Source organism: Gymnoscopelus microlampas, assembly GCF_963454915.1.
Source record: "Gymnoscopelus microlampas genome assembly, chromosome: 2".
NCBI classification, from domain to species: Eukaryota; Metazoa; Chordata; class Actinopteri; order Myctophiformes; family Myctophidae; genus Gymnoscopelus; species Gymnoscopelus microlampas.
This window is the reverse complement of record NC_139939.1, coordinates 37,038,647-37,057,345: the sequence shown is the minus strand read 5'-3', so window position 1 is coordinate 37,057,345 and position 18,699 is coordinate 37,038,647. Positions and strand designations below refer to the sequence as shown.

Here is an 18,699-nt window from a genome sequence, read left to right as displayed (position 1 = left end):
AAATTGACCTTTTATAATCATGCTGTTTACAGGAGGCTGTGAGGCGTCTACACAACTCGGAGAAGAATAACCACATTCAATCCAAAAGAAGTGTAAGTAACCAAATTCAACTATATCACAATCATGCTTTAGTAAGAGGGGAGACCAAGCCCCACCAATTTGATTTGTGGTGGGGGATAGTGGGGGGAGGTAGGCCTGTGGATTGAGTTCCTGTCCTGGTGAAATGTTTTAACTGATAAAAAAAATTGCACATGACTAAAAACTAACACGGTTCTTCTCTTCCAACAGGGTAAATTCTCCACATAGTATTGATGTTGCAGCTCATCTTTTAGGAGAACTAAGCATTAGTTTCTGTAATGTTGATCCTGTTTTTATAAAAGGTAAGCGCACATGCATAATACACTCACAGTATTCACATAAGCTATTTGCATCTTAATAGAGTGGGCTAGACCTGCAGAAAACAGCAAACCTGTATTTCTTATTGTAGCCTACTTACAGGGCATTGTTTTGTCTTTTTGTATTCAAAGACCCCTGTGTTATAATTGAAAATAAATAATTGTAATTCTTTTTTTCTTCTTCTGTTTTTCTTCAAGGCTTCAAGGACTGCCATTTTGGATCTTCAGCCCTCCAGCAGTCCAAAGTTCAGGAGATCATCTCCAAAACCTCATACCAAACGCTGCATTCTCCAGGACCCAATGCTTGAGGACACAGAGCAACTCCAAAGATGTACTTCCATTTTGGATCTTCAGCCCTCCAGCAGGAAGAAGTTCACAAGATCATCTCCAGGACCTTGTACCAAACGCTGTGTTCTCCAGGACCCAATGCTTGACGACAAAGAGCTTGAGGACTATGTTTTTAGTGCAAACTTGTTAACTCAAATCTTTGCTTCTGGGTCCCTGGAACAAAATATATTTCTTCCTGTGGATTATACCAGGGACACATGACTTGGATTTAGCTCTTCCTTGGACCCACCCGTGGATTACATGAGTAGCCTACAAGTGACTTTGTTTTCCTTTTCCCGCTATTTTTCTTTGCTCCTCCTCATGGCACTACTTGCTGACTATATGTCAGTCTATGTGGATTATGCGGTCGACACACACTGACATTTTGCACCGTAATCCTGTGTATAACGCACTGACTTTTGACTTTTTTTTCCCAAGCACCTTAACTAACGTCCATAAGTATATCATGCACAGTATACATTGCTGCTATGTTCATGCACATATCTTATCTCAGGTAGCATACTAGTGTGAGTATATAGACACACATTTCACCCACTTTTTTTTTATTAAACCTGTGATGTGACAATAAACCTGATTCTGATTCAGAATATTTGAATATATATATTTTTAGAGTGAACATTTTTAACTCAAATCTTTGCTTCTGGGGTCCCTGGAACAAAATACTTTTCTTTGAAACAGTTTACCTTATCTGTGTGCTCCTGTTCCATTGTTTTGTATAAATGTATTTTTCTTGATCAATAAACATAATTACATGAGTTCTGCCTATGTGTTTTTCTATATTGTTTGTGTGTGTGGATATATATATATATATATATATATATATATATATATATATATATATATATATAAAAATTAGTGCAGGTAGTGGGGGGGGACTATAAACCATCCCTCCCGGTGGGGGGGGGGGGGGGCAAGCCACAACCCCTGGGAGGGGGGGGGGCGCTATAAACCACCCTTCCCACTGAGGGGGGGGGGGGGGGGGTATAAACTAGGGGGTTTATACAAGAATTAGCATGCAGAATGTGGGGTGGGTGGGTGGGGTTATAAGCCACAGCTTCCAATCAAATGTAGTTTTCTGCACATGCTCAGAAGTGGTTGGGGTGGAAGGGTGAGAGGGGTGGGAGGGGTGGGTGTGTGAGGTCCTTGCTGGCCAGACACCACAGGGGGTAAATGCAAATGAAGGTCTCAGAAATGGTACATACACCTGAATATGTGGGAGGTATGTGGGAGGTGGTACATTAATGAATGAGGGCAGCATACACACACATACTCCCTTAAGTATCAGGGGTATGCCTGAGGGATACCCTCCCAAAATCATTGCTTTTCACCCAGTGCAAGAAATGAATGACAGCTGTTACAAAGAAAATAAATTCTTGCCACTCTCCCTTCCTCCCTCCCTTTCTCGCTCTCTCTTTCCTCTCCACCTCCACCTTTCAAAACACAACCAAAGAAAACACAAAAAATTGTGAGGGCCCCTTGCTCCACTGAAAGGGGTTGAACACTGGGGGGGTGGGGAGAGGTGCTTACGTTTGCAGTCGTGGCCCGTCCCCCTGTAGCCGTCTTTACATTTGCACTTGTATGAGCCAGGCGTGTTGTAGCAGGTGGCAAAGCTGCCACAGTGGCTCTGGCCTGTAGAGCACTCATCCACATCTGAAAGATAGTCAAAACACAGCAAGAATCAGCGACAGTGTGTGTGCAATGTGTGTGTGTGTGTGTGTGTGTGTGTGTGTGTGTGTGTGTGTGTGTGTGTGTGTGTGTGTGTGTGTGTGTGTGTGTGTGTGTGTGTGTGTGTGTGTGTGTGTGTGTGTGCGTGCGTGCGTGTGCGTGTGCGTGTGCGTGTGTGTGTGTGTGCATGTTTTTGTGTAAATGAAGGAAAAAGAAAACCGTATGTGTGCATGCGTACACAATATCTGAGTGATGTTAGTTCCTCACAGTGTTAAAATGAACCTTTGTGGATCAATTTCTAGTACACTCTCACAGGACTGTTCTGTGAGAGTGTTCTCTCCATCTTGTTTGTGCATATTAATGTACATGATTGTGTAGTGTACTGTATGTGTGCATGTGTCAAAGAGCTTCAAACAACATTGCAGCACATTATGGAAGGCTAATTGCTTGCCCATCCACTTCAGCTGTAGTAGTGAGTAGGCAGTGTACTTCATGTGCTGTTAGTTGTGAGTGCTGCTGTTCGTTAAATAAGAGATCTCTCCTCCAACTGTCAGAACAGCTTCATTATGAGAGTTTCCTGGTCAAATCCTCCCAGGGATAACAGAAACCGAAGGGATTCAACAAAGGTTTTTCTGCAGTTGCTACCCCATTCTAAAAGAACAGTGAGACATCACTCTGCCATATGCTGTTTACTGAGAAGTATTCAAATAAAACTCAAGGCATACTGAAAAATGGCGGACTACCAAATACAATCTTTAGACGACAAGAATTCATAATATTACGTGCCTCCTATGGTGCCCATATTTGTTCATGTGTCTACTGCAGTTGTGGTATTTTTTTTCTTTAACCCATTTAGACCCAAGGCAGATAAAAACAATCCTAACAGTTTTCTGAAAAAACGTATGTTACTATAGCTAAAATCTAAAATGGCACAAATGATTCCCCGGATTGAATGGGTTAAAACCTAGTTTCTTTGTGATACTGATAAATAATTAAAGAACACTACGTTAGATCCATTGATCCAAAGCCAGAACACAATCGATTGATTGATCATTACAATAAATCCAGCGTAGCGATAGTTCAGCTAGACACGGAAGGCAGGAGGTGAACACTGTTAGCCTCACTCTCCCCCATTCATTCATTCAGCATTCAAGTCACTCAGCTCCTTCATTCTCATTTGCTAACAAGCTCACACATACGTCCTCAATCTAATGGTTCACTTAGGGCGGTCTTTGTAAGCAGTTCACTGTTCACACTTCATGTTCAGCTTGGTCACAGCTGTTCCTGCCGCGTTCTGTCTTCAAACTCCCTCCACCTCCCCAGCCTCCTCCTTCTACCATTTAAGTACATGTATGATTCTGTCCATGGTATGATGTTATATCTGTGTACCTTGAAGGGCTTTAAGATACACGTGTCTCTAAAGCAGTGGTTCTCAACCAGTGGTCCTTGAGGGGGTTCCAGGTGGTCCCCAGCTAAATGATGGAGAGTTGTTAACTAAATAGACCCTAGATCTTTAGCTCTTGAGAGTGTAAACTCTTTAACTCTTGAGAGCGTAAAATGAAACCAAATGGACCCTTACGGGTCCATTTGGTTTCATTTTACGCTCTCAAGAGTTAAATTATTGTTAAACATCTGCATTACTTAATTAAAGAATTGTTATTTTGATAAAAGTTTGCCTGTTATCTCTCCTATTGATACCAACATCAATACAGCATGGAATTGTGGACAAAATCTTATCCAACGATAGCTCTAAGTTTTAGGTCTGAGAGGCTAAATCTCATCAAATGGTGGTCCGTGTCTCACATGCTGAATAAATAATGGACCTTGAAAACCACTGCTTTAAAGAGCTCAATATTTAAATGCTTGTTTCTATGGATTGTATGCTATGGATTGTATGTTAATCTGTATATAGATGTATGCCTTGAAGGGTTCTATGTTGATGCATAACTATCCCATGCTCTGCTTCTGGGGGGGTTTGTGATCTCAGATTCTGTGTCATGCTTGCGCAGGTAATCTGTCACAGGCAGTGAGTGAACTGGAAACCGCAAGGTTCCCAGTTCGATCCCGGGCTGGGGCGCTCCCCCAGAGTTCGTGTCGAAGTGTCCTTGAGCAAGACGCTGAACCCCTAATTGCTCGCGATGAGCAGGTTGGTGCCTTGCATGGTTTCCTCCTCCATCGGTGTATGAATGTGTGTGTGAATGGGTTAATGGCACAATCAATGTAAAGCGCTTTGGATAAAAGCGCTATATAAATGCACCATTTACAGGGGCAGAGTCACACCACCAAACTGAATGCAATATCATTGCAATAAATGGTACATCCTGAGCTGAAGTGTCTAATTGAAATATGCTCTGAAAATGCACAAGGCCCATGCTATGTTAAGTGGTCAGATGGGTGGGCTGTGAACGCTTTCGAGATTTTCAGAGAGTGGGCCCTGATCCAGAAAGGTTTGGGAACCACTGGTCTACTGTATGTCTCTGTTGGACAGTGAGAGTAATAGTAATGAGTAATGCGTGTGTGGGGGATGAGAAAGAGTGTGTGAGAGACAATGTACTGTATGCATGAACCTGCACATGAGCAGTGGTGTAAGGTAACAAAGTACATTTACTCAAGTACTGTATTTAAGTGCCGTTTTGAGGTATGTTTACTTTACTGGGGTATTTCCAATTTTCAGTACCTTTACTTCTACTCCACTACATCTCAGAGACAAATATTGTACTTTTACTCCATATTTGAACATTTTAGTTACTAGTTGCTTTGTAGATTTTGATTATTATTACAAAACCTACAGTGACCACTTCAGCCTTATTCATTTCGGCCATTTGAAAATAGCAGATCTACAAGCTCACAATGTGTCACATTGTGAGGTTGTAGATCTGCTATTTTCAAAAGATTTTTTAAAAACTTGTGAAAACTTGTGAAATGGGACATTCTGCATAACGAGTACTTTTACTTTTGGTACTTTAAGTAAATGTTGATGCCAATACTTTGAGTACTTTTTTACTCAAGTCAAAGTACATTTTGATTACCAGACTTTTACTTGTAACAGAGTGTTTCTACATTGCAGTTCATTGCAAATTCATACTTTGACTTGAGTAAAAAATGTTAGTACTTTTTCCACCACTGCACATGAGTGCATGAGTAGGTGTGTGAGAGCGCGTGGGAGAGAGAATAGCTTTGAGTGTGTGTGAGAGAGAACGAGCATGCTTCCTTGGCCACTCAACCTTGGCGGTACAACACACCTGCACAAACAAATTGTGATTCATAGCATCTCAACAAGTCTGAGAACTTTTTTTACCGTCACCTTTCATACAAAGTAACACCATGAGTGTTCATTTAACTGTGTAAAAAACGGAACCGTACTTTTACTGTGTAGGTACAGTACCTGTGCACTGGTATTTGCCGTTGATGTATTGCAGGTCGAAGCCTTCATGGCACTTGCAGATGTAGCTCCCGAAGGTGTTGATGCATTTCCTGAAGCGGGGGCACACCGCTATGCCTGCGGCACACTCGTCCACGTCTGAAAGAAGGAACGGGGGTGTTATTACATTGGTGAGAAGGATATGTTTAATTTGCAGACAAAGCATTGCATAAATTGAGATTTTTTAATTATGGGTATAGTTGTAGTACTTAATATGCTCTTATCCAGAGCATCTCAGAGCAATTCTGCTATAGAAAATTCCAGATTCCCTACAAGAAGCTGCACAGGTCAGCTAGAACCACGATGAGGGACAAGAATTGAAAGGAAGGACAAATATTGTTTAGAAATGTTCTTTTTAATGGTCATTTATTTCAAAACTAAACCAACATTTCAGTTTTATTCCACAAGACATTGTTATATCGTTGCTGACAGGCAGAAACCTGGTATCACCATATTTAGACTTTTTATATATTTAGAGGTTAGAGGCTAGAGGTTTGTCTGTATGTGTGTGTGTGTGTGTGTGTGTGTGTGTGTGTGTGTGTGTGTGTGTGTGTGTGTGTGTGTGTGTGTGTGTGTGTGTGTGTGTGTGTGTGTGTGTGTGTGTGTGTGTGTGTGTGTGTGTGTGTGTGTGTGTGTGTGTGTGTGTGTGCGTGCGTGCGTGTGCGTGTGTGCACGTGCGCACACGTACATGTGCTTGTGTGTGTGTCTGTTTATCTATCGTGGGGGTGTTTCCGGAGCAGTTCTCCCAAACTGCTGGACCGATCAGCCCCAAACTTTGTATGAATGCTGCCAGTAGGCCACAGATTGGAGCCAAGTACGATATCTACATTAGAGCTACATTCTTTCTATGTGCATCCCAAGATCCACATAATTTCCTAGTTTCATAAATTAATGCCCCATTTCATACTTCGGTGTATGACAGTGCCACGCAAAAGTAGCGGACATAGCTACAAGCTCTCAAGAGATCACACCATTACACGCTGTAGCTTGTAGATTGGCAATTTTTGCAATTATTATTATTATCATTATCATTACTACTACTTCAACTACTTTTTATGTATTTCTTTAATTAATTAATTGTATTTCTTTATTTAATTAATTGTATTTATGTATACATTTTTTGAAGATCTTCGCCTATGACATATGCCAGAAATAGAGGGGCCAGGTTGAAAGTGGTTCTGCCCAACAGTGATATTCCTTTATGAACAAAGCTAGTTTTGTATTCAGCTCTTGTATTTGCAACCGATTCACTCCACTGTGGCCTGTTCTTTGAAGCCCTGTTATGATCACCTCTGCAGGCACAAGGGTATTAATATTTAGAACACAACTGGCTCACATGCAGAGGTACTATACTGCTGAAAATTGCATTACAGTACATTAATGTATGCACTTCTGCAGTCTGAGGAGCAACGCAGCCCTCCAATTCTTTTTAGTTTAGTTTTATTTATGCTCACTGAGTTGACCATATACAAATGCATGAATCATGGTTACGCAATGTACTGTATGTGCTCATCTTTGGTTCAATGTATCCCTCTTAGAGTTATATGTAATTTTTTTTATGTATACATTTTCCTGTGCACAGTGGTCTACTGCTGCACATCAAGCAGCTTCACTGGAGCAAGTGGGAGTTACAGTAAAGTGCCTTGCTCAAAGCTACCTCAACACGAGCTGCTGAGCACAGGGGGAGAAAGCCACACTCCTCTAACCTCCAGAATACTACAGAAGCAGCCTCCAGGTCAGAAATCAGGAGAGACACCTGGACTGGAAGGATGGTGTTTCTCAGATGGTGGTTGTACTAACCCAGCTCCCAGCACTCAATGTGAAGCTGCTGGGTTGTAAAAGATCGCGTAAAAGAGAATCCACACTTACTTCTGACCTTCTCTCGATAAATAAGGCATAAAAGGAACCGCTACTTAACCCCCAGTAGAAGGTTGTGGTTACCCTAGGCAGGCCCTAGGATGGAATATGTCTTACTTTGTGAATAAGGATGTTGATAAAAAAAACAGCAAGTGTACTCATCTTCCCTGGGTACATAAAGGTAAGAATATAAATAAATAAAGGCTTGAAGTTTTGTACACACATTTGTGAGCATGTACAGTGTGTGTATGTGTGTGTGTGTGTGTGTGTGTGTGTGTGTGTGTGTGTGTGTGTGTGTGTGTGTGTGTGTGTGTGTGTGTGTGTGTGTGTGTGTGTGTGTGTGTGTGTGTGTGTGTGTGTGTGTGTGTGTGTGTGTGCGTTCGTGTGAGTGGATGGCATGGAGGGCAAACTTCTGTCATCTCTCAGTAAACTCAATATCGACTGTCTTGGCGAAAGATCCTTTCTGTGTGGAGTTTGCATGTTCTCCCCGTGTTCCCTAGGGTAGGTACCCTCACAAAAAATCCTGGTCTCTATACTGCCTCACCCTGGTCAGCCGGGGCGCCTGATGGAGGGGAAAGGAACTGGTTGGAATAACGTGTTCCTTCCACGCGCTACGTCCAACCGGGGGAAACTCCCCCCTGTCAGGTGATAAGAAGCGGCTTTCTTGCTCCTCATTGCATTGAAGGAGGCATGAGCACAGTTCTGGGCTCTCCCTAGGCTGACAGAGGGAGAGTAGCACCCAGGATTACATAGGCAATTGGCACTGGGTTGGCATCGTGGGATAAAAATGTAGAAAAAAATATATATATATTGACCGTCTTCACACCAAAACAACAAAGCGTGGCTTTTCAAATGGAGCAGCTCCAGATGTACAGTTCCTTTCACATGTAAATGTGAATTCATTTGAAAAGGGAGATTTAACACCATATCGACTGCTTTTTCATAATAGAAAATAACCTTCCTCTTGTCAAAGATTGCTGTTACTCATGTGAATTCTTACATTTTGTATACGTCTGTGAGTGACTATCCATCTCTCGTCCTAAATTCCCTTACTTTCGCGTGCGCGTGCGTTCGTGTGTGTGTGTGTGTGTATGGATGGCAAGACATGGAGGGCAAACGTCATCTCTCAGTAAACTCAATATTGACCGTCTTCACACCAATACAACAAATCATGGCTTTTCAAATGGAGCAGCTCCAGATGGAGAGTTCCTTTCTCATGTAAACAATGTGTATTCATTTGAAAAGGCAGATTTAACACCATATCGACTTGGTTTTGAACGACTGCTTTTTCATAATAGAAAATAACCTTTCTCTTGTTGTCAAAGATTGTTGTTACTCATGTGAATTCTTACGTTTTGTATACGTCTGTGCCTATCCATCTCTCGTCCTGATCCTGAATTCCCTTACTTTCCTCACTAAACAAAGAGAGACATTCTACGTACATATTTATCTGCGGTTATTAAATAGCATATAAAAGGCTGGTAATGTGTTTTCACCTGACAAACCTTTTGATTCATTGAGGAAATTGTACGAGAGGCAGGAATGAAATATGAGGCTGTCCCACATTCATACAGAAACTTCTGGGACGAGGTGGAAACGCAGCAACCCAGCAACATACAGTCATTAATCAGAGGGCTGGGCTGCAGGCTGCTGCAGCAGCTTCTCAAACACACACTTCCTTTCTGCAGGGTGAGACGCCCTTGTCGAAGAGTTTCCTGAACCCACACATTTGCATTTCTATTTAAAAATAGATTTCTTTTTTGCTGGCAATTCTGCTTCACTTGACCATTTGACAGTACAGTACTGTGGAGACCGACAGGGAAGAGAGAGGGGTGACCCAAGATATGGACTCAGTTTCAAACTCAAAAGGGCTACAAATGTCAATTATTTTCTTAGTGATTATTATATTGAATTTTTTTTCCATTCATCGTTTAATCGAGGAGTGCACGCTTTATTATGTTTTAATCTACAAATCAATTAAGCATTATTTTATACTCGCAAAATGGTGCCCTGCAAAAATTGTCAAAATTGTAATAGCTGTAGATCAGCTATTTTATTTTTTTTGCAATTTTATTTGAAATATTTGGAATATTTTTGCCTACAAAGACATATCTATAATTTTACTTAATTACCTTCTTACCAATTATCTTTTACTAACTAGTTCTAGACCTGCAGTACAACACATACTGTACCGTTGACATCGTCAACACTGTATACTGTATACATACTGCATACTACATACTGTAAATCGTCACTTTTGGGCAGAAACCTTGTATTTCCATGTTTAATTTTTTTTTTTTTTTTATTGATACATTAATACCCTACTTTAAACATTGTCGTATTAGTGCCCTGCAAAAGTGGTGAAAATAGATAGATACATTTTTGAAAACTATAATAATATGTCTAAAATAGGGAAGCCAGGTTGAAAGTGGTTAAGTCTCTCTGTGGATTCTATAAATATTTAATCAACAAAAGGTATTATCAAGAGCTTGTAACTGAATAATAACTACATTGGATCCATTGGAAAGCAGTGCTTTTTTCCCCATTTCCTAAAATGTAACAGTTTTGGACATAAAAGGCTGACAGCGATGCATTTTTTCTTGCAATCGTTTTCTTGCATATTGAACAAAGTTACATTTATTTCTTCTTCACTTCACTTTCAGTGCTTTAAAACCTTCCTAAAACATTTTGGGTGAGGGAGAAAATAGATGCTAATGTTCAGAATAGGCTCTGTACTAACAAAAGACTAACCTGCGGCAAAGTTCTCTCCTGCAGCTTAACGTTAGAAGCCAGGGATCCTATTTGATGACTGTATTTCACAAGAGTGCTGCCTGAAACACCTTCCAAGCTGAGGTAAACACTACAGCCACATCTGAAGTTGCAACAGTCAATACCGCAATTAATCGTCCGGCCCTAGCCTTCAGGAATATTTACAGAGTGAACACCTGTGTCGCAACACCTCACTTCCTCCTAGCACTCTGCTTCCGCCATCATTCTTTATGACTGACAGCCTTTATAATTGACCCTATTTTAGGACCCCTCCCCTCTCTGCAGCACTGAGCTGGGCTGAATTACTCTATAGCCCCAATATGGAGCAGGCTGGGAAAAGAAGATAGCCTGTATTTAAGTCTGACACAGGTTAACTGCTTCAATTTGTCCCCCTCCATCTGTGAGCTACTCTTCCTAAGTCCTGCCACGTTTAAACAGCAGAACGAAGATGGACTAACTTCACTTCCTACAAGTACCATCCATCATCCAATAGGCCCTATCTTCATATTGTATAGGACACCCCATAATTTCAGATTTTATCGATTTATCTTTTATACACAATCGAGTATTGGACCAATAAAACCAAGAACACCAATTCTGATTCTAAATAAAATGGGGATTGAATAGTAATAAAAGATATTGGGTTGTATTTCAGCCAGGTCATTCACCTTCATTAAGCAAAGAATGATTTTAGAATCAACATTTAAGATATAGTAATAATTAGTTGTAACTTGCAGGAGGTGAAAAGAATTTGGCCAACCCCCTTTAATTGGTGGGAGAGAGTGGAGGTTGGGAATAGTGGGTATGCCCGGGCCTGTTTCAGTTGATCATTAAGCAATAAGGCCTTCATTAGGTAATAAATGATGCGCCTTACATATTTAAAGGATAATGAGTAACTTGGGGGAGGCAAAGGGTATTCACCGAAGCGAGGAATAGTACCATACTACATTTGCAGTATGAGGATTTCCCAGTGCAGGATGGAAGTTAAAACCCCCTTGTTCAATGCGTGACTTACTAAGTCATTGGTAAACAAAATAAAATTACCGTGTTGTCAGGAACCTATGATTTAGAACGATTAAACACTGAATTCCAAGATAGTTTTTTCTATGTATATGCAGATATTGTATAGCCTCAAGTATCAAATAGAACGCTTCAGATGTATTTAAAACAACAACACAAACCACACACTCCCATACTTCAATAGGGAGCAGACCTTTGTAATACATTCTGTTTGTTTTCATTCACAAGGGTTTGTCTCTGTCAATTTGCCATACCTCAACAAATGCACTTGATCAGCGCCTAGTGACTTCAAAGGCTGACAAGCCCAAATAAAAAAGGAAAATGAAGAACAAGAAAAAAATCCTTCTCTGTTTTTACTTCTGAATTGTTGCTTCTGGCAGTTAGCACTGTGACAAGTTTTAAATATTATTGCATACATACTTTAGCCCATTTCCCACTGGACAAAATCCCTACTGTCACACATTAACATTATCTTGCGTTTGTCTTTAGTGGGAAAGGTTACAATTAGCATTGATTCCCAGCCAGGACAAAATGACTGCAGTAGGAGTAGGTGTTTTCTATAAGTTCCAGCTCCGATCGGCAGTGATGAAAACATTACACCAAGGCAGAGATGCCCTTTTCTGGCGCATGGTATGAGAAAGCTTCTCCTGTTTCTAGGGGACAAGGAAAGGCTCTACTGTGCAGGTATTTCACTCACCCTAAAAATCAATGTGCAGACTGGGAAAATGCACGACCAAACGTAATCTTTTCAATCCAAAGTCTAAGAGAATTAGTTTGAAGTAATTCAACCTATTTTGCAATCAGAATCCTCTATTATAACCCTATTACATCCCCAACCCCCCACCCTCCCCAGTCCCATGTCTTTTCATAATCACAAGCAATCCCAAAACAATTATTGCCATCAGTTTTGGGTAATTGTAATTGCATATTGCCTCTGGACAGCAGGTATCCGAGAGAGAGAGAGAGAGAGAGAGAGAGAGAGAGAGAGAGAGAGAGAGAGAGAGAGAGAGAGAGAGCACTACTAGCAGGCAGTTCACGAATGCCATTATTTTTATTACAGTCTAAAGAACGCACTCATTTCTGGTGAAAGAATGTCACGACTCATTCTTCTCTTATGATCTAGTGGTGCAATTTTTACATCTAACATGACACACAAGTGAAGATTTTTTTTTTTTTAAACAGAAAGGCATACAACGGCAATGAAAAAGGAGTCGATTGCCCATATTTGTATATCGATGATCATTTCGGAGGAAATGTGGAGTAAAAGACACCACACCTTCAGGTAGTCTTTTGTGTCTCCTATTCACTGTCTACCTAACCCTATCCCTAGGGTTACGGTTAAGGACTTAGGGGGTCAGCAGTATCAGTCTGTAGGGACTTACATTGGCTACCGGAGGTTGGCCGGTTCAAGTCCGGCATGGATCACAACAGTGTGTGGTGTGTGGAGTGCTAGCTGGAGTGGAGAGATGCCAGTTCACCTCCTGGGCACTGTCAAGGTGCACTTGAGAAAGGCACCGAACCCCTAACTGCTCCTGGGCACTGCTACATGGCAGCCGATTACTCCATCTTGCCACATAGTATGACCCTGTGTGTGCATGTCTGTATTTCGGGCCTACTGTATGTGTGGTTAAAACTGAGCGACAAAAAAACAATTTATCCAAGGAGATTAATAACAGTAATCTTCTTAATCTTAAACCTATCCCTAACACTAAGCCTCCGTTTCAATGCCTGCCTCCCAACTTCCTGCCTGAAAAATCGTAACATTTGCTACAGTATACAGTATCAGTTTATTCACCCGATGATGATCCACATGTCAATAAACAGTGGTTTCAAGAGTGGAGGCTTTACTCTCTCCCTCCCTGGCATTCTTATTTTTCAAAAGATTTGTAAAATATTCTAAAATAAAAGCTTGTAGATCGGCTATTTTTGCTATCCGTCTTATGACAAAGTCCATAAGGCTTACGTGGTTTACCGCACCTACAATTATTAGTTGAACAGAAAAAGTTAGACAAGAACATACCCACACATGTCCTCCCATCAGGCGCCAGCTGCAGACCAGGAGATGGACACTGGCATCGCACCTCTCCTTTGAGGACCTGACAGCCGTACTGACAGTTAGCCATGCCACAGCTACGGGCATCTGCATGGTGGAGGGGAGGAACAATGGGAAAAGCATGTTACGCACGCGAACGAATTCCACAATACAGTGGAGCACACACCGGAGTCAATATTAATACAGTGCATCTCTCTCTTTGGCTCTGCCTGTCTCGTTTTGTTGCAGATAAACCACCCACACGTACCCTAGTGCTGCATAATAAACATTATGTTCAACATTTCATTTCATTCAGACTGTCTGATATTGCGAGAACCATGAAATCATTTGGATACAGTCGAATGGACAACTCTTTACATACTGTACGTACCTGGAGATTACTGTTTGTCACTGGCTGACATTTGTTTATAAAGCTATCTTGGGCGATGTTCCCATCATACTGTACTTACAACTCCCAAGCTTTGCATGTTTTCTGTATTCTAATAGTAAAACTGAATTAAAGGTAAAGGTAAAAGGTAAAGAAAAACATTCAGGGTTGCTGCCATTGGAATCTGGCCTTGGAATGTTTGTAAAAGGTGTCAAATGCAGTCTTTCTTCCCCTTTTTAATGTATTTTGTAATGCTACTGTAGTGATGTCTTTATTGACAAAATCACAAATGTTAGTGGTTGAGGTTAGGACATGTACTGTATGTGGCGTGTGATATATCTGTACATTCCTTGCTGCTGTCTTGGCTAGGTCAACCTTGGAAATTAGATATTAATCGGTGTTATTATTTTACCTTTAATAATACAGTAATCATTCAGACAAGGTGTGCGTGCACACACAGTCACACAGTCACAATCTTCCCTATTCTCCAGACAGGGTTTGAGGGTCAGACATAGTCTGACACTGTCTTCGTATTATCAAAGATGACCCCATGATGACTCCAGGGTGCAAATAATAACAAAAGGTCACACAACCTGCCTATTATTAGATTATTCTAACCCACAGCCCCTCTCTGCCACACCAAAGACTCTGTGGTCCTCCCTCACCCGTCTTCAACCCCTTTCTCCCCCATCAATGACCAGTTTGCAGCGTTTTCTGCACAGAAAAGTCCTCACTGCTCATTTAACTCTGAGACGTAATGCCCCCTTACAGCTCCATTTGGCTAGCCTGGTAAACAACCCGGTCGCGGAATTCAATTTCATTTTCATCCAGCGATGGGTGGTTTACCAGGCTGCCATTTGGTTACATGTGTCCCCTCTCAGTTAAAAGAACACTGGGGATGTTACAGTGTGATGTTGAGCCAGTGTGCATTCTGAATCAAGACTTTCCAAAATAATAACAAAATGTCGGGCTCTATTCTTCTGGTGGGATCTCTGTGTCGGAGAGGAAATTAAATTTGAGGGCCCTTGATGCTGATTCTGCTGCAGTTGCCACTAGCACTCTCAGACTACCATGGGAGCCATGGAGCGGAGAGGAGTTTGGAGGGAGACCAGGTTGATTAAAAGCTACAGTGATCTATCGATCAAAGCGGGAGAAGGAGGAGGGAGAAGGCGAAGGGCAGGGCGTTTGGAAGCTATCATCATCGCAACACACAACAACCGTCTGGAGCAGTGGCTCGTTATGGCATGAACTAGACTCACGAAGGAACAACTAACTTTTCCAAAGGCAAAAGGCTGACTAATTAAAAGTTAGCGAACAGGAGCATAAAGGGATAGTTCACCCCCAAAAATACTTTTTTTCTATCGATTAATCACCCCATGGAGACTTGAATTCATTTTGTTTTTGTTTTTGTCGCATTCCTAAGCCAATAATTTGATGACCGGCAGCAGTTCTGGTAGGAGACACAAATAGTCTCCTTTGTGTCTCCTACCGGAACCGCTGCCTACCGGTCCGCTGGTCATCAAATTATTGGCTTAGGGAAAAAAAACTAAACATATCCATGGGGTGACTAATTGATAGAAAATACGATTTTTGGGGGGGTGAACTATCCCTTTAAATCAATATACACACCATTTACCATTTGCATAACTAGAAAGTCCACATTATGACCGTAGCTTTGTATCCATTTCATTATATGTCGTTTTGTTACCTTGAGCTACTTTAAGTGTCCATGTGCATAGCAGAGAGTGTAGCAGAGCAGCACTCGACAATATCGATAGAAGTTGTACTCTCTATACAATCTCAGAATAGAATAGTCCCCTATAAAACTACTTATTGCACAAAAGTGGAAAGGTGAGAGGAGGGGAAACATTTATTAGATGTTTGGAGGCAGCGCCAGCGAGACAAGTATCGACTGCCGTTCAGTGGGACACCTCTGGGCATCCAATAAGACAAGCACATTCCTCAGGCCAACCTATAAAGAAAGAGTGGAGGGGGTGGGGTGGGGTGTGGGGGCGGTAAAAGTCATGGTTCCTTTTAAATTGTTCATTTTACAGCTCTTAAGGTTTCTTCACAGGTGTCTCTCAAAGCCCAGAGAGAGAGAGAGAGCTGGAGAGCGAGAGAGAAAGGGCTAGAGAGAGAGAGAGATCAGAGAGAGAGCGCTCGTGGCAAGATGATTCAAAAATGGGGCATAATCAAAACATTTTATCAAAGTCACTGTGCAGCTGCTGTGAAAGGCGCTCGCAAGAGTGTGGAAATGTATCTCATAATAAGATAGTGCGTGTCATCAACTTTGCCTTGTGGTGAAATCATGTAGGTATATTTGTACCGAGGAAAGAGGGTTCATAGTTATATATCACCACGATAGCAAAGTGGTACCGAGATTATGCAAGAGGCAGAAAGGGAGAAAGTAGGGAGGAGAGTTCAGAGAGGGAAATTAGATTTCTACATAACCACTTATCAGTGCATTGAGACAGAATAGAGAAATTTAAAAACATGTACGGCTTGTTGAGAGATTAATGAGGTTAGGAAGGAACTTCAGTAAGGAGAAATTACTTATTTAATTGGTACAAAACAGTACGGGGAGACAGAGAGCCAAAGTAAAAAAAGAGATAGAGACACACAGGAAGAAAGAGAGAGAAAGAGAAAGAAAGAGGATGTCAGAGACAGACAGAGAGAGAGAGACATAGGAGAGACCAAAAACTGGGGCAGGAAGATAGATACACAGATCGATAATGGTAAAAGTTAAACTCACTTCCACACGTTCCGTCAGGCATCAGCATGTATCCGTTGAGGCAGTAGCACTTGTAACTGCCGTATGTGTTCATACACCTATGTTTACAAGGCCTTGGCTTCAAACCGCACTCGTTCAGGTCTGTAGACGGAGAAAGACAACGTAAACAGAGGGAAAGGGAGGGAGAGAGAGACAGAAATAGAGGAGATGGAGAAGGAAGGAGGCAGAGCTGCCAGACAGAGCTGAAATGAGTCAAAGGGTAGAGTTCACGGGGGTAATTATGTTGAACATATAACATCCCATTTATGTGTGTCCATATTGTGTATGTGTTTACTGTAGGGCCTGTCCGCCTGTGGAAGGAAGGAAGATGTTCCCATGTTGTGACAAGTCCCCACGTATCCTCTGTGATGAGTACACAGCAGGGCCGTGTTATCTGCCACTACTCTGCCCACAATTACCTACACACCACAAAAGATGCTATTATGCTCAGTGACTCTACAATCCTCACACCTTCATTCCAACAACGATACACCGTCGTCTTGGCAAGTGGCAACACACACCGCCATCCAACTCCCCACTCTGACATGTCTAATTCCAGCCTTCTTTTTTTTATATGGTCATAAACACAGAGACAGTACACCCACTACCTAGTCTGTGAAAATGTTATGAGAAAACGATCCTGTTTGAGTAGCGAGCCGTGTGGGCTTGTGGGAGAGGAGAATGTACCCAGAGCGCTGCACCTGTCAACCGCATGGTGCACAACTAAAGCTTGTGAGGCTGAAGGTATGGGGATGTCTGATTGTTATCTTTCTATGCATTCTGAGATGCAATCATCTCAAAGCAAGCCTATACAGGAAACAACTGTATGTACTGTGCTATGATTGCAAATACATTGTACAAAATTTGACAAAGATTCATTTGAAAATATCATGTTTATATATTGTACATATTTAGACACTTTAGTAATTCAAAATACTTTAAAAAAAAAAAAGAATTAAGGAGTGTACAATTAATTTGGGCAATTTGTTTGGCATTATTGTCTTAATAGTGTAGAATACTGAGATTTTACATAGGCAATATACAGTAGATCCCAACTTTAAATATACATGTTGATAAACAGCAACTGATTTACTAATTTGGTCTTTTTGAACACATCATTATTGGATGAGAGTTTTACATAAAGGGCTGTCATCTCCATCAAAATGAAATATGGGGGCCAATTGGTGATGGTCGAGATGCAAATGCTCTGGTCCATTTGAATACTTTAATACTGTATTTTATTCAGAGAATTGGAACAACAGAATGGGATGATTAATGAAACTCACAAAATGTATGAAATTATACCTTTTTTCCCTGCTTACATGTGGTGGCAGAACCAAGAGGGGGATAATAAAGCTGAGATTTATTATAAGCTTTATTATTTATGATTATATTTAGCTGAGCGCCAGGGAAGCACACTTAAAATTGCAGATCTTCTAGCTCACGAGGTGTCGCAGCTTGACTCGTTGTGAGCATGTAGATCTGCTATTTTCGGTGCAGGACACCGGTGAGCAACACCCTTTATCCTTTTTACACTCCCATCCTAACCTGCCCTCATCACGTTAGAATGGTGACACAGCCAAACTCATGCAAGCAAGCAATATAAATAACTTAAATGTATGCAAGTTACCCCCTCCTTGCATTTCTAGGTCACATTATAAACAAGCTTCCTGTCATAAATAGAGTTCATCTCACTGTACATGAGAGAGGAGGGCTCATGTTCAGTTTGGCCTACTGCACTGTAATCAGCACTGGCTTTAGCTCCAGGACCAAGTGCACAACACATTCCCTGGGTGCCGCATGCCTACTGCATCTCACAGATGCCACAGATTTATATGGACGGACAGACAGACAGACAGACAGACAGACAGGGGGGGGGGGAGAGGGAGAAAGAGAGAGGTTGACAGACACATACAGACAGAGAGACAGACAGTGGAGCGAACACCCGTAAATCCACTCCAGTATCATATTTAGTGGTCATTGGCTGGTCTACTGGGGTCGTGACAGCTGCATGATTGGTAGACTGGGGGACTC

At 41.6% G+C, this 18,699-nt stretch overlaps 2 protein-coding genes across 5 annotated transcripts in view; one reads left to right on the top strand and one right to left on the bottom strand.

Annotated features, from left to right (window-relative positions):
* Nucleotides 1-18,699, bottom strand: part of npnta (nephronectin a) — a 491,735-nt gene that overhangs the window by 46,412 nt on the left and 426,624 nt on the right. For all 4 annotated transcript variants that reach the window (XM_084078173.1, XM_084078174.1, XM_084078175.1 and 1 more), the window contains 4 exons: nt 16,648-16,767; nt 13,496-13,615; nt 5,794-5,928; nt 2,271-2,393 (listed from right to left, as the gene is read on the bottom strand). In XM_084078173.1, the coding sequence (XP_083934299.1) occupies nt 2,271-2,393; nt 5,794-5,928; nt 13,496-13,615; nt 16,648-16,767 (498 nt within the window). The remainder of the gene's footprint in view (nt 1-2,270; nt 2,394-5,793; nt 5,929-13,495; nt 13,616-16,647; nt 16,768-18,699) is intronic.
* Nucleotides 1-18,699, top strand: part of dkk2 (dickkopf WNT signaling pathway inhibitor 2) — a 413,162-nt gene that overhangs the window by 256,550 nt on the left and 137,913 nt on the right. The window lies entirely within an intron of this gene.